General features: G+C 42.7%; 1 protein-coding gene across 4 annotated transcripts in view; it reads left to right on the top strand.

Moving 5' to 3' along the window:
• LOC138761090 (unconventional myosin-XVIIIb-like) overlaps window positions 1-20,619 on the top strand; it is a 260,108-nt gene that overhangs the window by 30,417 nt on the left and 209,072 nt on the right. For all 4 annotated transcript variants that reach the window (XM_069932681.1, XM_069932680.1, XM_069932679.1 and 1 more), the window contains exons 2-3: window positions 17,589-17,735; window positions 18,626-19,087. In XM_069932681.1, coding sequence (XP_069788782.1) covers window positions 18,653-19,087 — 435 coding nt within the window. In that variant the 5' untranslated portion in view covers window positions 17,589-17,735; window positions 18,626-18,652. The remainder of the gene's footprint in view (window positions 1-17,588; window positions 17,736-18,625; window positions 19,088-20,619) is intronic.

The following is a 20,619-nucleotide window of genomic DNA, read 5'->3' as shown; positions in this document are numbered from 1 at the left end:
CTCAGTCTTAAATGAATAACCCCATATGAAAGCTGAGTGCATAAATCCAGATGGGTTGACCATCTGAAAGCGCTCATGGCCCATGGAGAGAGTTTTGAAAACTCATCTTCAGAATTTGTTTATTAAATGTGTCTATTTCCAGAAATAAATCAACATTTTCAAATAGGATTGGTCGGGTTTGAACCACTGGAGATTTTTGGAAACCTTGTCATACATCCACCACACAACCATATTGGGTTCGATTGAATAAACATTGTCATAGCTCCCTGTTGGCTGTTCCATAGAACCAGCACAAACACTGTAGAGATAAGCATTGCAGAATGCCTGCCATTGTATCCTCCTTTGTCTTGCAGTTTTATGACTGATTCAGTTAGTTTGCATTAATGGTGTTTTTAAATGAATTTTGAGATCATCTGCCAGGCTCAAAATTAAATAGTACACGGGGCTTTGGAAGGATCTTTAATGCAAGACTAGAACCCACACCTTAATTCACTTGATTTTGGAAGGTGGATTTTGTATGATTATTTTTTGCACATTGGGACACCTTATTTGACTCCAATTCATGCTTCTGCAATTGTGAGAACTACTAACAATGTAGCAAGCCTATTGTGTGTTGTTCCAAGGAGGCTGAGGTCAGCGTGGATGGCCACAGACTCTCCCATGGATTGGACAGTGGTGGCTGAAAGGGGGAGGTGGTTTGTGAAGTAAACATTAAAAAAACACAGATGCTGTGTAGAGCTCGTTGAAAGAACCAAAGACTTGTTGATCCAAACCAAGGCTTTTATTAGCAAAAGACAGGAGCTCTTCACAGGTGGCCGACCAGTCCGGAATGATCCGACCTGGCTAGGGACACAACCCTTTAAGGCCCAGACAGTAGGCGTGGCTAAGCTCTCAGCCAATTGCTGTAAGCACAGTCATTACACTCTAGATAATGTAACTATATACATTGGTGATAGGTCTGTACTATCACATGCTGGAAATCTAAGCCAAAGCAGAAACCCTAACATGCTGGAAACACTTAGGATGTCAGGCAGCATCAGTAGAAACTGAAACAAAGCACCTGTTTAAGGTTACAGATCCTTCATCAAGAGGGTTTATAAAATGGTCTGTCTTTCAGCAGCATTGAGATGGCCTTTGTCTGCAGGTTGAGTTGGTGAAACACCAGACCAGACTACCAGCCCCCCCACATCTCCATCGGGCACACAAAACTCAAAACGGGCAACCAGTTTACCTATCTCGGCTGCACCATTTCATCAGATGCAAGGATCGACAACGAGATAGACAACAGACTCGCCAAGGCAAATAACGCCTTTGGAAGACTACACAAAAGAGTCTGGAAAAACAACCAACTGAAAAACCTCACAAAGATTAGTGTATACAGAGCCGTCGTCATACCCACACTCCTGTTCGGCTCCGAATCATGGATCCTCTACCGGCATCACCTACGGCTCCTAGAACGCTTCCACCAGCGTTGTCTCCGCTCCATCCTCAACATTCATTGGAGCGCCTTCATCCCTAACATCGAAGTACTCGAGATGGCAGAGGCCGACAGCATCGAGTCCACGCTGCTGAAGATCCAGCTGCGCTGGGTGGGTCACATCTCCAGAATGGAGGACCATCGCCTTCCCAAGATCGTGTTATATGGCGAGCTCGCCACTGGCCACCGTGACAGAGGTGCACCAAAGAAGAGGTACAAGGACTGCCTAAAGAAATCTCTTGGTGCCTGCCACATTGACCACCGGTAGTGGGCTGATATCGCCTCAAACCATACATCTTGGCGCCTCACAGTTCGGCGGGTAGCAACCTCCTTTGAAGAAGACCGCAGAGCCCACCTCACTGACAAAAGGCAAAGGAGGAAAAACCCAACACCCAACCCCAACCAACCAATTTTCCCCTGCAACCGTGTCTGCCTGTCCCGCATCGGACTTGTCTGCCACAAACGAGCCTGCAGCTGATGTGGACATTTACCCCCTCCATAAATCTTCGTCCGCGAAGGCAAGCAAAAGAAGAAGACTAGATTAATAGTGGACAATTCACAAGGTGCACATTGTACTCTTGTCAAGAGGGATTGAACTACTAAATCTAAGGAGGCGATGGGTTTATTATACTATCCGCTACAGAAGGATTAAAATGGTCAGGCTGAGAAAGTAGGTTATGTCCCCTCATCATAACCTGGGCTGAGACCATTTGATTCCACTGTAGTCAATGGAATCAGTTTCATGGAGGTAGGTTCAACTGATGGGAGGATCATGTAGTGGTGCTGCCTCTCAGCTCTGGAGACACGGCTTCAATCCTGACCTCTGGTGCTGTCTGCGTGGAGTTTGCACGTTCTCCCTGTGACCATGTAGGCTTCTATTACATTATTTAGTTCCCTTCTCCCACATTCCAGATGTGTCCTAATGAGAGGACATTTTCTTTGACCAATAATGAGTGAAGATAGAATCTCAGGGAGAATTAGTGATAGAGAGATACTGAGTGAAACATGAAAGTCTGCAGATGCTGTGATTATAGTAAAAACACACCAAATGCTGGAGGAACTCAGCTGGTCTTTTCAGCATCCATAAAGAGAAAAGATATATTGCCAACATTTTGGGCCTGAGTACTTCTTTAAGGAATAAGCAGAATGGAAATACTGCATGGAAATAGGCTCCCTGGCCCATCGAATCTGTGTTGACCATCAAGAACTCATTTACATTCATCTTACATTCATCTTTTTTTATAATCTCCCCATATTCTGATCAACTCCTCCCCTGCAGATTCTATCACTGACCTACACACCAGGGACACGTTTTCCGAAATAGGGGAGAAGATTTGAGATTCAGGATTCGAGATTCTTTTATTGTCATGTAATAAAACAGATGCAGTGCATTTAGTCTGCCATAAGGCAGACTTCAGTCCAAACCTTTGGCAACTTACCCCTTCAACCAGTCTCAAGGCAATCTCCAGCAGTCTGCAGCCTGGTGAGAGTCCTTTGACTGCAGGCACCAGCAGCCCTCAACCTTCAGGGTTCCCTCACCTTGAGTCACCAACAGCCTGCCCCCTTTGGGTTCTTCAGCCACTGAGCTCCTTGCTGGTCTGCTGCCATGGTCACTGTCCTATAGGATCCTTTTCTCTGCTTCCCCTACTCAAACGGTGGGGGGGAGGAGAAATAGACTCCCAATTTTAAGATATCCTGTGCCATTCGTCTGCTTCTTCAAAGTACGTAATCCTGCGAGTCTGCTGCTGAGCACGGGTGCCCCTATCTTGGGCCCAGATCCCACGGGTGCAGTATTTTAAAATAAACCACTGTTGACTCCTTTAAAAAGCTGCTTAAAGTCTGTATGGAGCTATCAGTAATTGGATAGGGTGGAAGAACCCTGTTGAGGAGCGTTGAAGAATGGAGAATGTGCAAATTCCACATGGACACCTCATGAAGTCAGGATTGAACCCAGATCTTTGGTGCCGTGATGTCGTGGCTCTATTGCTGTGTTACTGAATCAAATTGAACAAATGTAGGTGGGTGGGGGGGGGGGGGGGGAAGAGAAAATAGATTACAGTGATAAACTAATGGGGGAGTGGGATGGCTCTGTGAGCCAACATAGATAATGAGGCAAGAGGCTACCTCCTATGTCATAGTGCAAGATAGAGAGATGGAAGTAACCTTTAATATTTAATATAATTTTCTCCAAACTTAGATATGTCATTACATCATCTAACCACTGTGCATGAGTCGGTGAAGATTCATCCTTCCATTTCATTAAAATTGCTCGACTGGGCTATTAATGTGCTAAAAGCTAAAACTTTCTCTTGAGATACCGACAAAAATTTATCTGATTTGTGAGAAAAAAAACAAACAAGGCAATTAAAGGGGATGGGTTGATTTTTACCTTAAAAATTGTTGATTATTTTCCCAAAATCTTTCTAACTTGGGACACTCCCAAAACATATGAATCAACGAGGCTTCAAAAATTTTGCACTTCTTATATAGTGGGTCAACATCTGCATAAAAACGAGATAATTTAAGTTTAGACATGTGTATTCTATGGACCACCTTAGGTGCAAAATTTTTGAAGCCTCATTGATTCATATGTTTTAGGTGTGTCCCAAATTACGAAGTAACCTTGAACCAATTTAACACCAGTGATCAATGGTTAAAATCTCCTACGGTTGTACTCTCTCCTGAATTCCACAGATAGAGGACCTCATCCTTGTTTGTAACACATAGTACAAGGCCACCACAAAAAGGAAGGGCTGGTTTTTGTTCTGTGGTATCTCATTTAAAAGGTGGGCATTGTCTGTGGCAGGAAACAAAATTAATGAAGAGTTTCCCCTCATTTAATCCATACTTGCAAGACAGATTCCAAGTTTCTGAAATATCAGTCATATTTTAATATTGTGCCAAAGATTTTGAACATCCTCCGGTCTCCATAATTGAACAAGATGAGCTTTTATTTCCTTTACAGAAGGTAGATCTTGTAATTAAACAGTGGCCTTTGGCAGCAACCTTTCACGTAAAGAGACAGTAGTTGATGTCTCAGTGTGTGCAAATTGAAAGAGATGGGTTGAGCTCTGCATGATTCCACTGCTGTTATAATGTTACAAAAAGTCAGACTTGCGAATTGCCCTTAGATTGTTTGTGGGATGGAACTAGTCTGATTATATGTTCACTTAAGATGAAAGTTATTGAAAAACCTTGAGCTTCTGCAGGGTAAGAAGTGGAGCCTCAGTGAGAATAACAGTCAACATGGGCCTTTATTCTTTTAGATCTTTATTCTTTTGGAATGCATCTGTTTTTATTTTCAGACCTGCTTCAGGGTTAGAATGCCTACTCTTAGCAAGCACCATTCCAAGCACTAAATCGTTGGGCTGAATATCAATACCATGAGTAATAATTGACTACTGGCACTATTGCAGTGTAGAATTTTAATCTGAAGCTAAATAGGTCCAAGCATAGTTTGGCCATTGACGGCAAAATTCATTGGCGAGGTGGGATAAAAGAGTTTGAGAAGTGTAAGGACTTGATAAGAGGCATCCTGGTAACAAATGCCTGAGGACTGGATAGGTCAATGGAGGTTTGGTTTTGGTCAGTTTGTGAGCTGAATTCAACTGTTTCTTTACTCTGAGACTCAGGCTCATCACTGTTTGATCACCTTTAAATCAGAAAGATCAATGGTTACATTCGACTCCTGCACACCAAACCTAAATCAACGAGTTGGGACCATGACTTTAAGTTAATTGATAGAAGGACTAATGTTATTGAGAAAAAAAACAATTTTACCCAATGTGTGATAGGGGTGTAGACCTCATCGTTTCAAACATTGGTGGATCCCCTCTCCCTCCCAAGGATCCCCCTTCCCTATTCTTGCCACCTTCCATTTCCTGCATTGACTGTGCACATCCCCTAGAATTTCTTTCTGACATCTTTCTGCTTGGCAATCTTTCATTGTACAATGTCTTTATCAAAAGCTCTTTCATTTCACCTCACCCCATTTCACTCTCCGTTAAAGCCACAGTATGCCAATTTTGTGGCTGTTTATATTGATTTGGTCTTTTAGTGTTAATCTGTTTGTAGTTATTGTGGAGGATTTCCCGCATCAAATGTGAGTAACACATACATAGAGCCAAGGCTCGAAGAAATGGAGGGAACACAAACCAAAATGGTGATGGTGATATTGGGGTTTTCAAAGGTTGTGGATGGCAGCAACCAAGCTGAAGGAGCTTCTCATTCAAATCAAGAAGCTATTGATTGGTGCAGGGCTGTGGATGAAATGGAATAGTAGGATTTAAGGTGGGAGAGGAAGGTGGGGACTTGTTCGGCTGAGAGAATGGTTGACAAGGGCTCAGGCTATGGCAGAGTGGTGGGGAGGTGGAGAGAATCGTGGGGTGGTGGGGCTGGAGGTGAGAGAATGGTGCAGGGCTGGAGGTATGAAATACCAGGTTTGGGGTGTCAGAGAAAGTTGGGGTTTGAGGGGGTGATGGATGGTGGTAGGGGTCAGGATGGAAAGAATGGTAAGGGTATGATTGAATGGTTGGAAGCTGGAGTGGGGTGAAGAATAATGGAGGGCTGGAGAAAAGAGAATGGGAGACACAGGCGAAAGTACAAGTTGATGCATCTGACAGGGGGGAGAGCAAAATACATAAAATTAGGGGAGCCCTAGACAAAGAAAGAACACACTTCTCTGGCAGAGTGGTCAATAATCAGAGCCGATCGGGTTATATTAATTGATGGAAGGGTTAGAGTTAAGAAGAAATAATTTCATTCAATGAGAGTTGGAGTCTGGAACCCACCAATAGAAGTACATAGATGAGCAATTGAAGTGTCATCTGCAGGGCTGCTGACCAGACTGGTAAGTGGGATGAATATATGACCTAGTATAGAAACAATGGGCTGAATGGCATCCATGCAATGATTCCTCCTCTGATTCTCCATGTGAAGAAGACATTAAGGAAAAGTGAATAATTGTGACGTTGAGATGAATTACAAGCTAGAAATATGTAGTTGTCTACACATGTATGTGTGTGTATATATATTCTCACTCTCAGCTCAGTTCAATTGGAATGACACTTGGACTTTCAACTCAATCAGCAATAAATGAGTTTAGTTAATGCTGAAGGAGAGTAAAATGTAGAGCTGCAAGCTGTCTTCATCTCCTCTCATCCAATCGATGTTTTCATGAGAAGGAATGGCATTGTTTTTATGTATGGCATTTTTCCTATGTGCATTCATGGTCTAATCATTGTTTCCTCACTGCCCTTTCTCTCTTCCCTCTCACTGCTTTTATGTCTGTGGGAAAATTCTGTATCATCTCTTCACCCGCCATTAGCTTGATGTCTCCATACTCTTCAAGTCGTCTAAACAAGGAGTCCGATCCCGTGACGCACCTCGATTAGAGAAGGATGGCTGTGTCAGCACGCCTAGCACTATGGGAAGAAAAGGAAAGTTACCCTTCCTGTGTCACAGGTTTACTTCCTGCATGTGCCAGAGAAGATGAATTGCATTGGCTTTTAGAGGTGTGCAAAAGCTTCTCCGAACATGTCACCTGATACTCCTACAGAATAGTTTGTGTTAGACACCTATAGGTTTCAGAAATTCAGGCACTTTCACTTTCTATCAGTACTGGGAATCCTATGAAAATCTCAAAGCCCTTGACTCTGTGATAACAATTGTATTTCAGTCAGGGAAGTTGGAAAACTGTCACTTCAAGTGAAATTGGGATCAAACATAAAAGGTTCCAGCAGCATGTCAAAACAGTTTGGCTTGGTAGCTGGTTTTTAAAGTATCTTTTATTTGAAACATCACACATCTTTAATATTTGGTCATCAGTTTATGCTCTCTGCTACTGAGTTGTATTCTGAAGATTACTTGCCCTCTCTCTTGCTCTCTCACTCTCTCCATTGTTCTACTTCTCTCTCTCTTCCTTTCTCCCCATTCCCAACCCCTCTTAGCATAAGTAGATGATTCTCTGCAGTCTCAATGATTAGAGCTCCATGGCAACCACTAATCAGTGAAGTTACCAGCGTGCCATTAAGCTGCTTCCTTTCATCAAAGATTTTACATCTGGAAGAAGCTCCTGTCTCAGGAGTTTCTCTTTCCCCCCCCCCCCCACCCCCCCAAACCTTAGCTTAACATTACCATTCTTACCTCTTGGGTATTCTGCCCCTTTACCCAATCCAATCAATGTGTTGATCAGGCAGGTTGTCCAATTCAAAGGGCCGAATGACCTACTCCTGCTCCTATCTTCTATGTTTCTCATTAATTTTCACTTTGGCAAGTCCTGATGATTAGATTCCCTCTATTTCCCATCTCTGTCCATTTCTTTGCACTTGAATGTTCCACCTTACAGCTTTCCAATACCCCATAACCATTGGTGGAGAGCAGGACAATTAGTTTTCCACACATGGTGACATACCACTTGGCTGCCCTACAGTAATTTAATGTGCCCAAGTAAGGAGGCAGTTCAATAAACTTTGACCCAATGGGAGAAACATTAATCGCACCATTAGATATTGGTATTATTCTTCAGCAGGTCTGAATCGATACAGTGAATAGATTTACATACACCAGATAGCATTCATGTACCTGAAATAATCCCTGATATTTATAAAAAGTCATGAAGGCAAAGTAATACTTTGATATTGTTGCAAACTTCTGATGAATTGCAATTTTAATTTATTTTTTTTCTCTGAAACTTGGGTCACCAATTCCAAATGTATGTCTTCATTCATTCATTTATTTTTTTCCATCTTCCATATTGTGCCATCACACTCTCCCTATCCATTCCCCTGCCTTGACATTAGCTTTGCTTTCAGAAGAGCTTTGCTCAGAGAGGCCATCGCAGAGGAGATTTCAGAGACCCGCAAAGAAGCAGAGAGAATGGAAACCAACTATTGTCTATTCCTACTCCGGGCGGGGTCATACATTGGGGCAGTGAATGATGGACTCTGCCCTCCTGAGTCAAGACGATGGGAGAAAGTCCAGAATTAGAGTTGAGGCTCAGTCAAAGTCCCCTGAGCAACTGGAGTTTCCAAGAAGTAATCCCATCAGTTTCACTTTCCCACTCTCCTTCATACTTGCCCAACAAATTATCCCTTCTCAAATGTCTCTCCAAGCCCATACTGAAATCCTGATCGTTACTTTCTGTGAATAAAGCCCCTCAAATTTGCCATGTTTATTTACCCATCACTTTGAATCCATGCACTCTCTGTTTTTTTTATCAACTGCTCATAAATGGAACCTCTTTTGATTTGTCTGATCTAAGCCCATTACAATCTTGCCTGCCTTTAAGATGTTTTCCCTTAGATCTTGTTTTGTGGAGAACCATTCCAATTTCTTCAATCCCTTGTCCCTGTAAACCTCTTCTGCACCCTGTCAAGGACCTTCATATCCTTCCTGCCATGCTGTAATCAAAGTTGGATGCTTTTCTGCTGATGTGGTCTAGCCATTATTTCACCATAACCTTCCTGACAGCAAAGTACTCCCTTTGGATGCACTTGGATCAATTGCTTTTCCAGCCAAGCCTTAGGGCGCAGTATACTATTGCAGAACCAGTGTGTTTAACCTCACCAGTGCATCAGCCCAAGGCACGACAGCAAGCCCAGATTTGTGTTGTCCTGCGTTTCCAAGTGGATCACCTGTTTCGGCTTGCTTGGCCCATTTCAAAGATGAAGGCCCCATTCCCAATGATTTTGAACAAACATTTTTTAAGTAACCTTTTTGTGGCATCTTCTGTCATGAATAATACTTAGTTTCTGTAACCCTGCTCAGATAGTTGAATGCACAAACCTTGGAATTGTTTAAAATTAGTACAATTTCATAACATAACAATTACAGCACAGAAACAGGCCATTAGGCCCTTCTAGTCCGCACCGAACCAAACACTCCTCTCTAGTCCCACCTACCTGCACAATGACCATAACCCTCCACCTTCTTTTCATCCATATAGCTGTCCAGCTTTTCCTTAAATAATAAAATTGACTCTGCCGCCACTATTTCTCCCAGAAGCTCATTCCACACCGCTACCACTCTCTGAGTAAAGAAGTTCACCCTCATGTTACCTCTAAACCTCTGCCCCTTAACTCTTAACTCATATCCTCTTGTTTCAATCTTTCCTACTCTTAAAGGAAATAGTCTATCCACATCCACTCTGTCTATCCCTTTCATAATCTTAAATACCTCTATCAAATCCCCTCTCAACCTTCTACGCTCCAAAGAATAAAGACCTAATCTGCCCAATCTCTCCCTGTATTCTAGATGCTTAAACCCAGGTAACATTCTGGTAAATCTTCTCTGCACTCGCTCCACTCTGTTTATATCCTTCCTATAATTAGGTGACCAGAACTGCACAAAGAACTCTAAATTAGGCCGCACCAACGCCTTATACAATCTCAACATCACTTCCCAACTCCTATATTCCATGCAATGATTGATAAAGGCCAGCATACTAAAAGCCTTCTTCACCACCCTATTCACGTGAGTTTCTACCTTCAGGGAACGATGTACCGTTACTCCTAAATCTTTCTGCTCTTCTGTATTCATCAATGCTCTCCCATTACCACGTATGTCCTATTCTGATTCTTCTTACCAAAATGAAGCACCTCACACTTATCAGCATTAAATTCCATCTGCCATTTTTCAGCCCACTTTTCTAAGCAGCCCAAATCCCTCTGCAATCCTTGAAAACCTTCTTCATTATCCACTATTCCACCTATCTTAGTATCGTCTGCTAATTTACTAATCCAATTCACCACCCCATCATCTAGATCATTAATGTATATAACGAACAACAATGGGCCCAATACAGATCCTTGAGGCACACCACTGGTCACCGGCCTCCAACCTGACAGACAATTTTCCCCTACCACTCTCTGGCCTCTCCCTTTCAGCCAATGTTCAATCCATTTGACTATCTCAAAATTTATACCTAAAGACTGCACCTTCCTAACTAACCTTCCATGTGGTACCTTATCGAAGGCCTTACTGAAGTCCATATAGACAACATCCACTGCGCTACCCTCATCCACATTCCTAGTCACCTCTTCAAAAAATTCAATCAGATTGGTCAAACAGGACCTTCCGCCCACAAATCCGTGTTGAGTGCTCCTGATAAGACCCTGTCTATCCAGATATTTATGTACTATCTCTAAGAACTTTCTCCATTAATTTACCTACCACAGACGTCAAACTTACAGGCCAATAATTGCCAGGCTTCCTCCTTGAACCCTTTTTAAATAACGGAACCACATGCGCAATACGCCAATCCTCCGGCACTATCCCCATTTCTAATGACATTGGAAAATTATCGTCAGAGCCTCTGCTATTTCCTCCTTTACTTCTCTCAATGTCCTGGGGAAGATCCCGTCTGGTCCCGGAGACTTATCCACCTTTATATTCCTCAAAAGCCCTAACACTACATCTTTCGTAATCACTATATTCTCCATATTTACCCAATTTGCTTTTTTTGTTTTAAATCTCACATATCCCAATATCCTTCTCCTTGGTGAATACCGAAGAAAAGAAACTGTTCAATATCTCCCCCATTTCTCTAGGCTCCACACACAGTTTTCCGCTCTGATTCTCTAAGGGACCAATTTTGTCTCTCGCTTTCCTTTTACCATTAACATATTTGTAGAACCCTTTTGGATTAATTTTCACCCTGCTTGCTATAGTCTCCTCGTACCTTCTTTTAGCTTTCCTAATTTCTCTCTTAAGATTCCTCTTACATTTAATGTATTTTTCAAACATCTCCTTAATTCCATGCTTCTTATACCTAATGTACGCCTCCCTTTTTCTTCGAACCAAGTTTCCAATATTCCTTGAAAACCACGGCTCTCTCAAACCTTTTGCCCCTCCTTTTAACCTAACAGGAACATAAAGCTTTTGCACTCTCACATCTGATCTTTAAAAGACTTCCATCTCTCTACTACATCCTGCCTATAAAACAAATTGTCCCAATGCACACCCTGTAAGTCCTTTCGCATCTCCTCAAATCTAGCTTTTCCCCAATCAAAAACCTCAACCCTTGGCCCTGACTTCTCTCTTTCCATAATGACATCGAAGCTGATGGCATTATGATCACTGGACCCGAAGTGCTCGCCAACAGTAACCTCCGTCACTTGATCCATCCCATTTGCCAACAGTAGATCTAACACTGCTCCTTCTCTGGTCGGCACCTCTACATATTGTTGTAAAAAACTATCTTGCACACATTTCACAAACTCTAACCCATCCAGCCCTTCCACAGAATGTGTTTCCCAATCTATATGTGGAAAATTAAAATCTCCCATAATTACAACCCTGTGCTTATCACAAATATCCACTATCTCCCTACAGATTTGCTCCTCTAGGTCTCGGTCCCCTCCGGGTGGTCTATAATACACCCCTACAAGTGTAACCTCTCCTTTCCCACTCCTCAGTTCCACCCAAATAGCCTCTGTGGACGATCCCTCTAATCTATCCTGCCTAAGCACCGCTATAATATTCTCCCTGACAAGTAATGCAACACCACCTCCTCTTGCCCCTCCAACTCTATCACACCTAAAGCAATGAAACCCAGGGATATTCAGCTGCCAATCACATCCCTCCTGCAACCATGTCTCACTAATCGCTACCACATCATACTTCCAAGTATCAATCCACACCTTCAGCTCATCCACCTTTTTTACAATACTCCTGGCATTAAAATATATGAATTTCAGAGATTCCCAATTCTTAATCCCTGTTTTCCCTCATCTTTAATAACAACATTATTTCCTTTTCCTGCCAATTGCCCTTCATCTTCTTCCAGAGCATTTCCTTTCTCTATCACCTGCCCATCCATATTAAAATACTTACTACAAACTTTCTTTGTTTGCATTCTAACCTTCTCCTTACTGCTCTGTACTATTTTGCTCCCTCCCCCCAACCATTCTAGTTTAAAGGATCCTGAGTAGCCCTAGCAAATACCCCTGCCAGGATTCTGGTCCCTCTGGGATTTAAGTGTAACCCATCCTTACTGTACAGGTCACATCTTCCCCAAAAAACGTCCCAGTGATCCAGAAACTTGAAACCCTTCCCCTTACTCCACCCCTTCAGCCACATGTTAATCCTCCACCTCATTCTATTTCTATTCTCACTGTCACATGGCATAGGGAGTAATCCAGAGATTACCCCCTTTGCGGTCCTTCTTTTTAACTCCCTACCTTACTGCCTGTACTCACTTTTTAGGACCTCTTCTCTATTCCTCCCTATGTCATTGGTACCTACATGTACCACGACCTCTGGCTCCTGTCCTTCCCACTTTAGGATATCTGGGACACGAGCAGCAACATCCCAGACCCTGGCACCAGGGAGGCAAACCACCATCCGGTTCTCCTTGTTGCGTCCACAGAATCCCCTATTTGTCCTCTTAACTATGGAGTCCCCTACCACTATTGCCCTCCTCTTCCTTTCCCTACCTTTCTGAGCTACAGGGGCTGACCCCATGCCAGAGGCACAGCCACTGCTGCTCCCCCCAACTTTGATGTCCTCCTCAACAGTACTCAAAGAGGCGTACTTATTGCTGAGGGTTACAGTCATAGGACTCCTCTCTGGCACCTTACATTTTTCTGTCCCTCTCCTAACTGTTACCCACCTTTCCTCCTCTCGTGGCCCTGGCGCGACCACCTGGCTGTAACTCCTGTCTATGACTTCCTCTGTTTCCCTAACCAGCCTGAGGTCATCAAGCTGCAGCTCTAGTTCCCTAACACGGTCCCTAAGAATCTGCAGCTCGACACACCTAGTGCAGATATGGACATCCAGGAGTCTGGAAGACTCCAGGACCTCCCACATCTGGCACTCCCAACAACACACAGCCCTAACACTCGTCCTTTACCCCAATGAAGTAGTAATAAAGACTATCTTACCTTAATGTGCAATGACTCGTCCTCAACCTGTGCTGCCGCTCCCAAAAACCTTTCCTTTACTTTAATACACTACCCAATGTGACCACTAGCACTGTCCAATCCTAACCAGTTTCCTTTAATTACTCCCACCTGCACTCCCTATTCAATTACTGTCTCTGCACTGAACAGCAATCCCCACCTAAATTATTAACTCTTAATTAAGACTAAATGACCACTCTACTCACGTCCGTTCAGCACAGCACGCTCCCGCCTCTTCGCTCCTTGCCAACTGGACCTCAACTGAGGTAAGGTTTTCTTTGTTTTTAAAACTCCCTCCCTGCTGACGTCACCACACGCCTGCGCACTAGCCCCCTCCCCCTTTTAAATTTTAACTTAAAATTAAATTAACTACTTTAACTTTAAATTTACACCAACAAACCCTTCCCCTTACAATTTAAATAAATAAATGCACACCTGACTTTTTAAATAAATAGATAAATTAGGACCACTCTACTCACGTCCGTTCAGCACAGCACGCTCCCGCCTCTTCGCTCCTTGCTCCCCCCTATTAACCATGTTGGCCATGACTTTTCCTTTCAAATAAATAAATGAGAACATAACAAATAGAAGCAGGAGCAGGGATCCTCAAATCTTCTCCACCAATCATTAGTCATGGCCGCCCTTCTACCTTAACCATTACTTTCCCGTTTTATCTGCTTGTCCTGTGATTCCTTTCATTTCCAGAAATCCATCTGTCTTTGATTGCAACCAGAGGGTGAGTTTCTGCAGCTCTCTAAGGTGGACAATTCCAATGGGTCACCATCCAATGAGTGAAAATATTTCTCTCATTTCAGTCGTGATTGGCCTGCCCTTTATGTTACGACACCTAGCCAAGATAAACATTCTCTCTCCATCCATCCTGTTCAATCAGTGAATAATTTTGTATATTCTTCTGAATCCTTGAGGGTATTTCACATGTATGGTTTAATTTAAAGATCTCAGACCTGCTAGGATCACAGGCTGAACCAGTAATCTTCAGGTTAATCTCCCTACCCAGTTGATGTAAGAGTTCATTTCTGAGGCTGAGAATCATTGAAGCTGCTGCGTGTCCTAACCTGATCTGGTTTCCTTGAAGCTAACAATGTGGCCACCGGTGGATTTATTGGGGTACAATATGACTCAGGTCACTGGTACTGAAGTATGGTATTGGCCAGTGTTGGTATGGTTGCAAGAGATACAGTGGTGTAAAATTAAGTCCATGGGGCAGTAAACGCCCCAGCACCCAGCAATTATGCTCAACCCCAATTATGCTTTGCATCAGTTTACTTTTGAAATTTAAGTTGATGGCCATCTCTTGCCCACTTGTCCATATCCACTTAGGGGCTTCACTTTCCTTCTTAGATTGCATACAAAAATAGAAACAGAATCTTCACAACCTGTGGGTGTTTGAGCAGTCCAACATCTTTTCCCAATCAATCCAGAATTGGAAGAGTTTGAGGGAGGTATTGCACACCTTTGGTTTTATGTAACGATCTTGGACGTGACAGGGCCATGTCTGACCATTTTAAAGGCAAATCCAGGCCATAACACTGTCTAGGTGCTAACAATATAAAAATGTGGCCATGACTCAATCTCTGCTTTGTTCACACCAGTTGTGAAGATGAAATTTTATAGATTTTATAGATGCTTTCTTGTGCTGCATCTTGTGCATGTTTGATTGGCAAATAAGTTGATTCATGAAACATCCTTATGCAGAATAATGCTGCTTATCTTCAATGCCATTAATCAGGATTCCTGTTCCCTCAGCATGACTATATTTCTGGTCGCATACAGAGTTGCTTAGTGTGGTTCTGATTTCATTACAGAGTCTTGTTAATCGTGAGCATGGCTTGCAAACCATTCCTGTGTGTAGCGTCATTGCTACTGTCATTTCTGATGCACATGAATGATAACACCATAAGACATAGGTGCAGAATCATGCCATTTGGCCCATCGAGTCTTCCCTATCATTCAATCAGGGATGATGTATTTTTTTCCCTGAAAATCCTATTCTTCTGCCTTCTCACTGTCAGCTTTGACACCCTTACTAATTTGCTTTATGTCTTGACCTATGTTTAGGGCAGAGATTATTGGCTTGAAAATCAGGGACAACTAACTGGGTAATTGCTTTTACAGCTGTACTTGATCATTATTTGGGAATGCAGAATAAAATTATTGATTGATAAAGTAAATTGAATCACACAAAAGAGGGCTTACATACAGGATAGACATAGTTTTGCATAGATACATGGATGGGAGAGATCTGGAGGGTTATGGACTGGATGCAGATCAAAGGTACTAGTGTAATAATATTTTGGCACAGGCTAGAGGGGCCAAATGGCCTGTTTTCTGTGCTTTAGTGTTCTATGGATCTATAGTATAGAACTTTTGAGGCAAGTTGCTGCTTTGCTGAAAATCATTTGCAAAAGAAGAGATGTAAGAGAATCTAGAAAGAAGCATATGACCTCTCATTCAGTAAGGCCATGCCCAAACCTATGCCTCAAAATCACTTTCTTGTCCAATCCAATTATTCTTTAAACAAGGGTACCCCAACTCTAGAAAGAGGTCTCACCAATACCCTGAACAGTTAGGGATCAGATGAGAATAGAACATTCATCAAATGTTCCATTCTCATTGAAAATGGAACATTAAAAAATAATTTGTCCGGCAAATGAATATTTAATACTCTTGTTGGTATTTGCAATTCCTTTGAACTATGAAGTCTAGCATCTATATGCATATCCCATCTGTAGCACACCATTTCATTTTACATTTTCTACTTCCTATTCTACGTCCAGTACCATGAGAATTCTTAAAGTGGATCCAAGATGGTTACTGTAGGGTATTCTGAAAAGGTACACTGGGACTCTGTAATAAACTGAGGGTTTGAGACGCTTTCTAGATACTTTTTTTTTCAATGGCTGTGTTATTTTCTGGCTGCTCCAGACATAAAATGCAAAATAAAATGAGTTATTTCACACTTTAGTTTCTGCATTGTCAGTCAATAGTCCTACTGGCCCTGTTACAGTGTGGTCTGTGGTTTTCTTGAGGTACTGAGGATTGGGATTTCCCCAATTGGAACATGAACATGATTTGTGACACACCTGTGATTGGATTATCAGTGGAAGCACACTGTCTAAGATTCTCTGGCACAGAAAATAACATTTGGGTAATGCACCAGGCAACCTGTACATCTTCACTTCAAATACCTGTTCCTGTGGGATATAAAAGTCTGATTGGCTTTGTTAAGCAATTATTGTAAATCATTATACTTGCCTTGGGTGCCATTCTCTGACTCTGAATTTTAGATGTTATTCATGGTTGGAATTTGACAAGAGTTTTGTTGATTCCCCAGGGCACAGGTTGACCATATGTCACCTTTCCCCAGCTCATCCAAATCATTAAATTCTTGGCAGGGTTCAGTTCAGCTCAAGAACAGGAAGGATTCTGTTCCTATCACTCAGTGTCCAACACTCAGGATGAAGAAGTGCACTGCTACTTCACTTATTAAATACCCAACTATAATTTTTAGACTGCTCCTTCAAAATTTATTTTGATATATATGGCTGTTAAATGTCACAGTAGCTGTGGGTTCTAATATGTTTCTGAAATTTGGCTCCATTGAAGTCAGGGTTGGTATTTCCAGTTAAATCAAGTTTTTTTGTCATCTGATTGAACAAGTACAATTCAACAAAACAGAGTCCTCAGCTCCTCGGTGAAAAATTCGTAGACACACAACCAGACATAACACACATACAGACAGACAATACATATGCAAGACAGTATTCATAGATACAAACAACTAAATAAATATTTATTCCAGTTCCAGTTCCTAGCAAATTCCGCCAATATCCTAATCCAACCATCCTTCAGCCTAAATTCCAAGGATAATTGATCTCTCTTGGATCGAGTAGAATGCCGGGTATCTAGGCGATCTGGCCATCCAATGACTAAATAACTTATTTGAACATTCCCACAAGTCTCATGGTCATTTGGTGAAGCTTCTCTGGGAAAATGCCAATTAGAAAGGCATGGGAGGTGATGCTTGGAGGGAATGGAGGGAAGGCATGCAAATCAAAATGCAATTGGTTTCTTGCCGGAGTTATGCTTTGTTTATCATTTGAAGCCCAGTACATGGGCAGGAAGGAGGGTCAGGAGACAGGGGACTGTCCATCTAAAGTGGCTCTTGGTCATTTTGTGTGCTACTATAGATCAAGCAGGAGGAACATCCTTCTCCCCCCTTGTCGCCAGTCTCCCCTGTAGCCACTGCAGGATTCATTAAACAGCTTGTCCGGCAGACGGAGAAGGAAGCAAAGGAGAGTCGTCAGCAGGGGAAGAAGAGGCGAATTGAGCAGCAGGTGAGACCTTTGGGATCAGACACTGTTTTAAAGAAACATGGCCCATATTCTTGCTATTCCATCCCTGCCCCTCACAGTCCATTCCACAACCTGTTTCTTCATTGCAATCTCCTTAACTTCCTTCAATTCCTATCTCTAATTGCTGCACCTTTCACTACCTTTCCCCCAGCTGCCAAGGAGCTCTCTGACTTCTTTGCTTCTCTACCTCTTTTTATCCCTGAACATCCCAGAAAACCTTACATCTTGAGCAAGCTTCTGGCCTTCTAAGCTAAGGTGCTGTGGGGTACTTTTAGTTGTACTGAAGTGCTCTATAAGTGGATGTTGCTGTTATATTCATGTCCTGTAGAATGGGACTGGTTCAATGTTGCACCCAGCACTGATTCTGCCCAATCCCACCTAACACCACCCAAACAGCTTCAGGCTGATTGCAATTCAAGGTGCAAATCTACAAATGTATCATTTCAATAAATAACAAAAAGCATTTAGTATTTAACTGAATTGTAGCAAGATTAAATCCAAATGTTAAAAACTGCAGCTTCTAGAAATATGAATTGATACAGAAAATGCCGGAATTACTCAGGCGGCATTTTTTTTGAGAGAGAAACAGATCCATATCCCCTCTCTAGAAATGATGGAAATTCTAACGTAAGGCTATTGACCTCAAACATTGGATGTTTTTTTCTCCCTCCACAAACATTGCCTGACCTGCTGAGTGTTTCCAGCATTGTCTGTTTAGTTGCAAGCATTGAGATTTCCTGTCTTGAATGGTCCTCTCTGCATGCCACATTAAGTTTCTTTCCCTCCACCCATCAATAACACCCCTTCTCCTATTCCAGCACCCAGGTAAATTGGATGATAGTGTGGTTCAACATTTTTTACATTTAACCCAGAATGAAAGCCAGCCAGTAGATGAAACGATGGACAGCAAGGCTCAGGTGCTGGTTAATGGACACCATTGCAATGGATCTGAGGATCAATCTACACCACCGCCTCATCCCGCAGAAAGAAAGAAGACAGAACGCAAACGAGTGAAGATATTCAGGAAACCAAAAGCTGTTTCAGCGACGGCAATGTCAGGAGGAAGCAGCACTCCAGAATTAACCAATGCAGAGAGTTGTCAGGAAAAAATGGATTTATTCCAGGCCACTCCAGGCCCTGTTGCCATGGAAACTAATGCCAAGGCCCAGCAGCCCAGCAGGCAGGAAGAGCATGAAAAGGAGGATGGGACACCTCAAGAACCTGAGCATCCAAGTGGGGAGCTGATGGAAGAACACACGCAAGAAAATCCCATTGAACACAAAACAATTCCGGTTGTTGAGGAAAGTCAAAAGGAACAGACGGACTCAGAGAAGGTAACTTTGCATATAATGCTATGCAGTGTGCTAACTTTGCAAATACCTTTGAGATGAATAATTTACCAGAAGCATAAGTTGATGATTGTTAAGGTTTTTAATCTTAGTGCCGTACATATGGGATCTTCAGCTAGAGTTCAAGTTTAATACTTTCTGACTTCATGTATATAAGCAGACGAAACAGCGTTCCTCCAGACCACGAACACACACATCTGCACACAATATGCCACACATTATAATTATTATACATTAAGATATAGTAGAAAATAAGTATAGATAAATATTTTGGAATAGTTTACTCAGTTACAGGATACTGTTCAATAATCTCACAGCCTGCAGGAAGAAATTAAAGAGGTGACATTGGAAGAGAAGATATAGAATCATTGTGGGTTGAGTTAAAAATGGCAAGGATAAAAAGGTTCTGTTGGGTGTTATGTACAGACCTCCAAACAGCAGTCACAATGTGGGCAATAAATTGCAAAAGCAGATAGAAAATGTGTGTCAGAAAGTCATTGTTATGGGTGTCATGGGGGATTTTAATATGCAAGTAGATTGGGAAAACTAGGTTTGAACTGGATCTCAAGAGAGATTTTGTAGAAATCCTACGAGATGGCTTTTTAGAGCAGTTTGTTGTTGAGCCCATGAGGGGATTGACTGTGTTGGATTGGTGTTGTGTAATGCACCCAAGGTGATTAGAAAGCTTAGAGTAAAGGAACCATTCTCTTCTTTGGCTTGGCTTCGAGGACGAAGATTTATGGAGGGGTATGTCCACGTCTGCTGCAGGCTCATTGGTGACTGACAAGTCTGATGCGGGACAGGCAGGCATGGTTGCAGCGGTTGCAAGGGAAAATTGGTGGGTTGGGGTTGGGTGTTGGGTTTTTTCTCCTTTGTCTTTTGTCAGTGAGGTGGGCTCTGCGGTCTTCTTCAAAGGAGGTTGCTGCCAGCCGAACTGTGAGGCGCCAAGATGCATGGTTGGAGGCGAGATCAGCCCACTGGCGGTGGTCAATGTGGCAGGCACCAAGAGATTTCTTTAAGCATTCCTTGTACCTCTTCTTTGGTGCGCCTCTGTATCGGTGGCCAGTGGAGAGCTCGCCATAGAACACGATCTTGGGAAGGCGATGGTCCTCCATTCTGGAGGTGTGACCCACCCAGCGCAGTTGGGTCTTCAGCAGCGTGGATTCGATGCTTACGGACTCTGCCAGCTCGAGTACTTCGATGTTGGTGATGAAGTCATTCCAATGAATGTTGAGGATGGAGCGGAGATGGGAAGCGTTCTCTGAGCCATAGGTGATGCCGGTAGAGGACCCGTGATTCAGAGCTGAACAGGAGCATGGGTATGACAATGGCTCTGAACATGCTGATCTTTGTGTGTTTATTCAGGTGGTTGTTTTTCCAGACTCTTTTGTGTAGTCTTCCAAAGGCGCTATTTGCCTTGGCGAGTCTGTTGTCTATCTCTGTCGATCCTTGCATCAGATGAAATGGTGCAGCCGAGGTAGGTAAACTGGTTAACCGTTTTGAGTTTTGTGTGCCCG

This window comes from Narcine bancroftii, chromosome 4 (genome assembly GCF_036971445.1).
Source record: "Narcine bancroftii isolate sNarBan1 chromosome 4, sNarBan1.hap1, whole genome shotgun sequence".
NCBI classification, from domain to species: domain Eukaryota; kingdom Metazoa; phylum Chordata; class Chondrichthyes; order Torpediniformes; family Narcinidae; genus Narcine; species Narcine bancroftii.
Note: the sequence above shows the minus strand (reverse complement) of the source record. Positions and strands in the feature narration are given on the sequence as shown.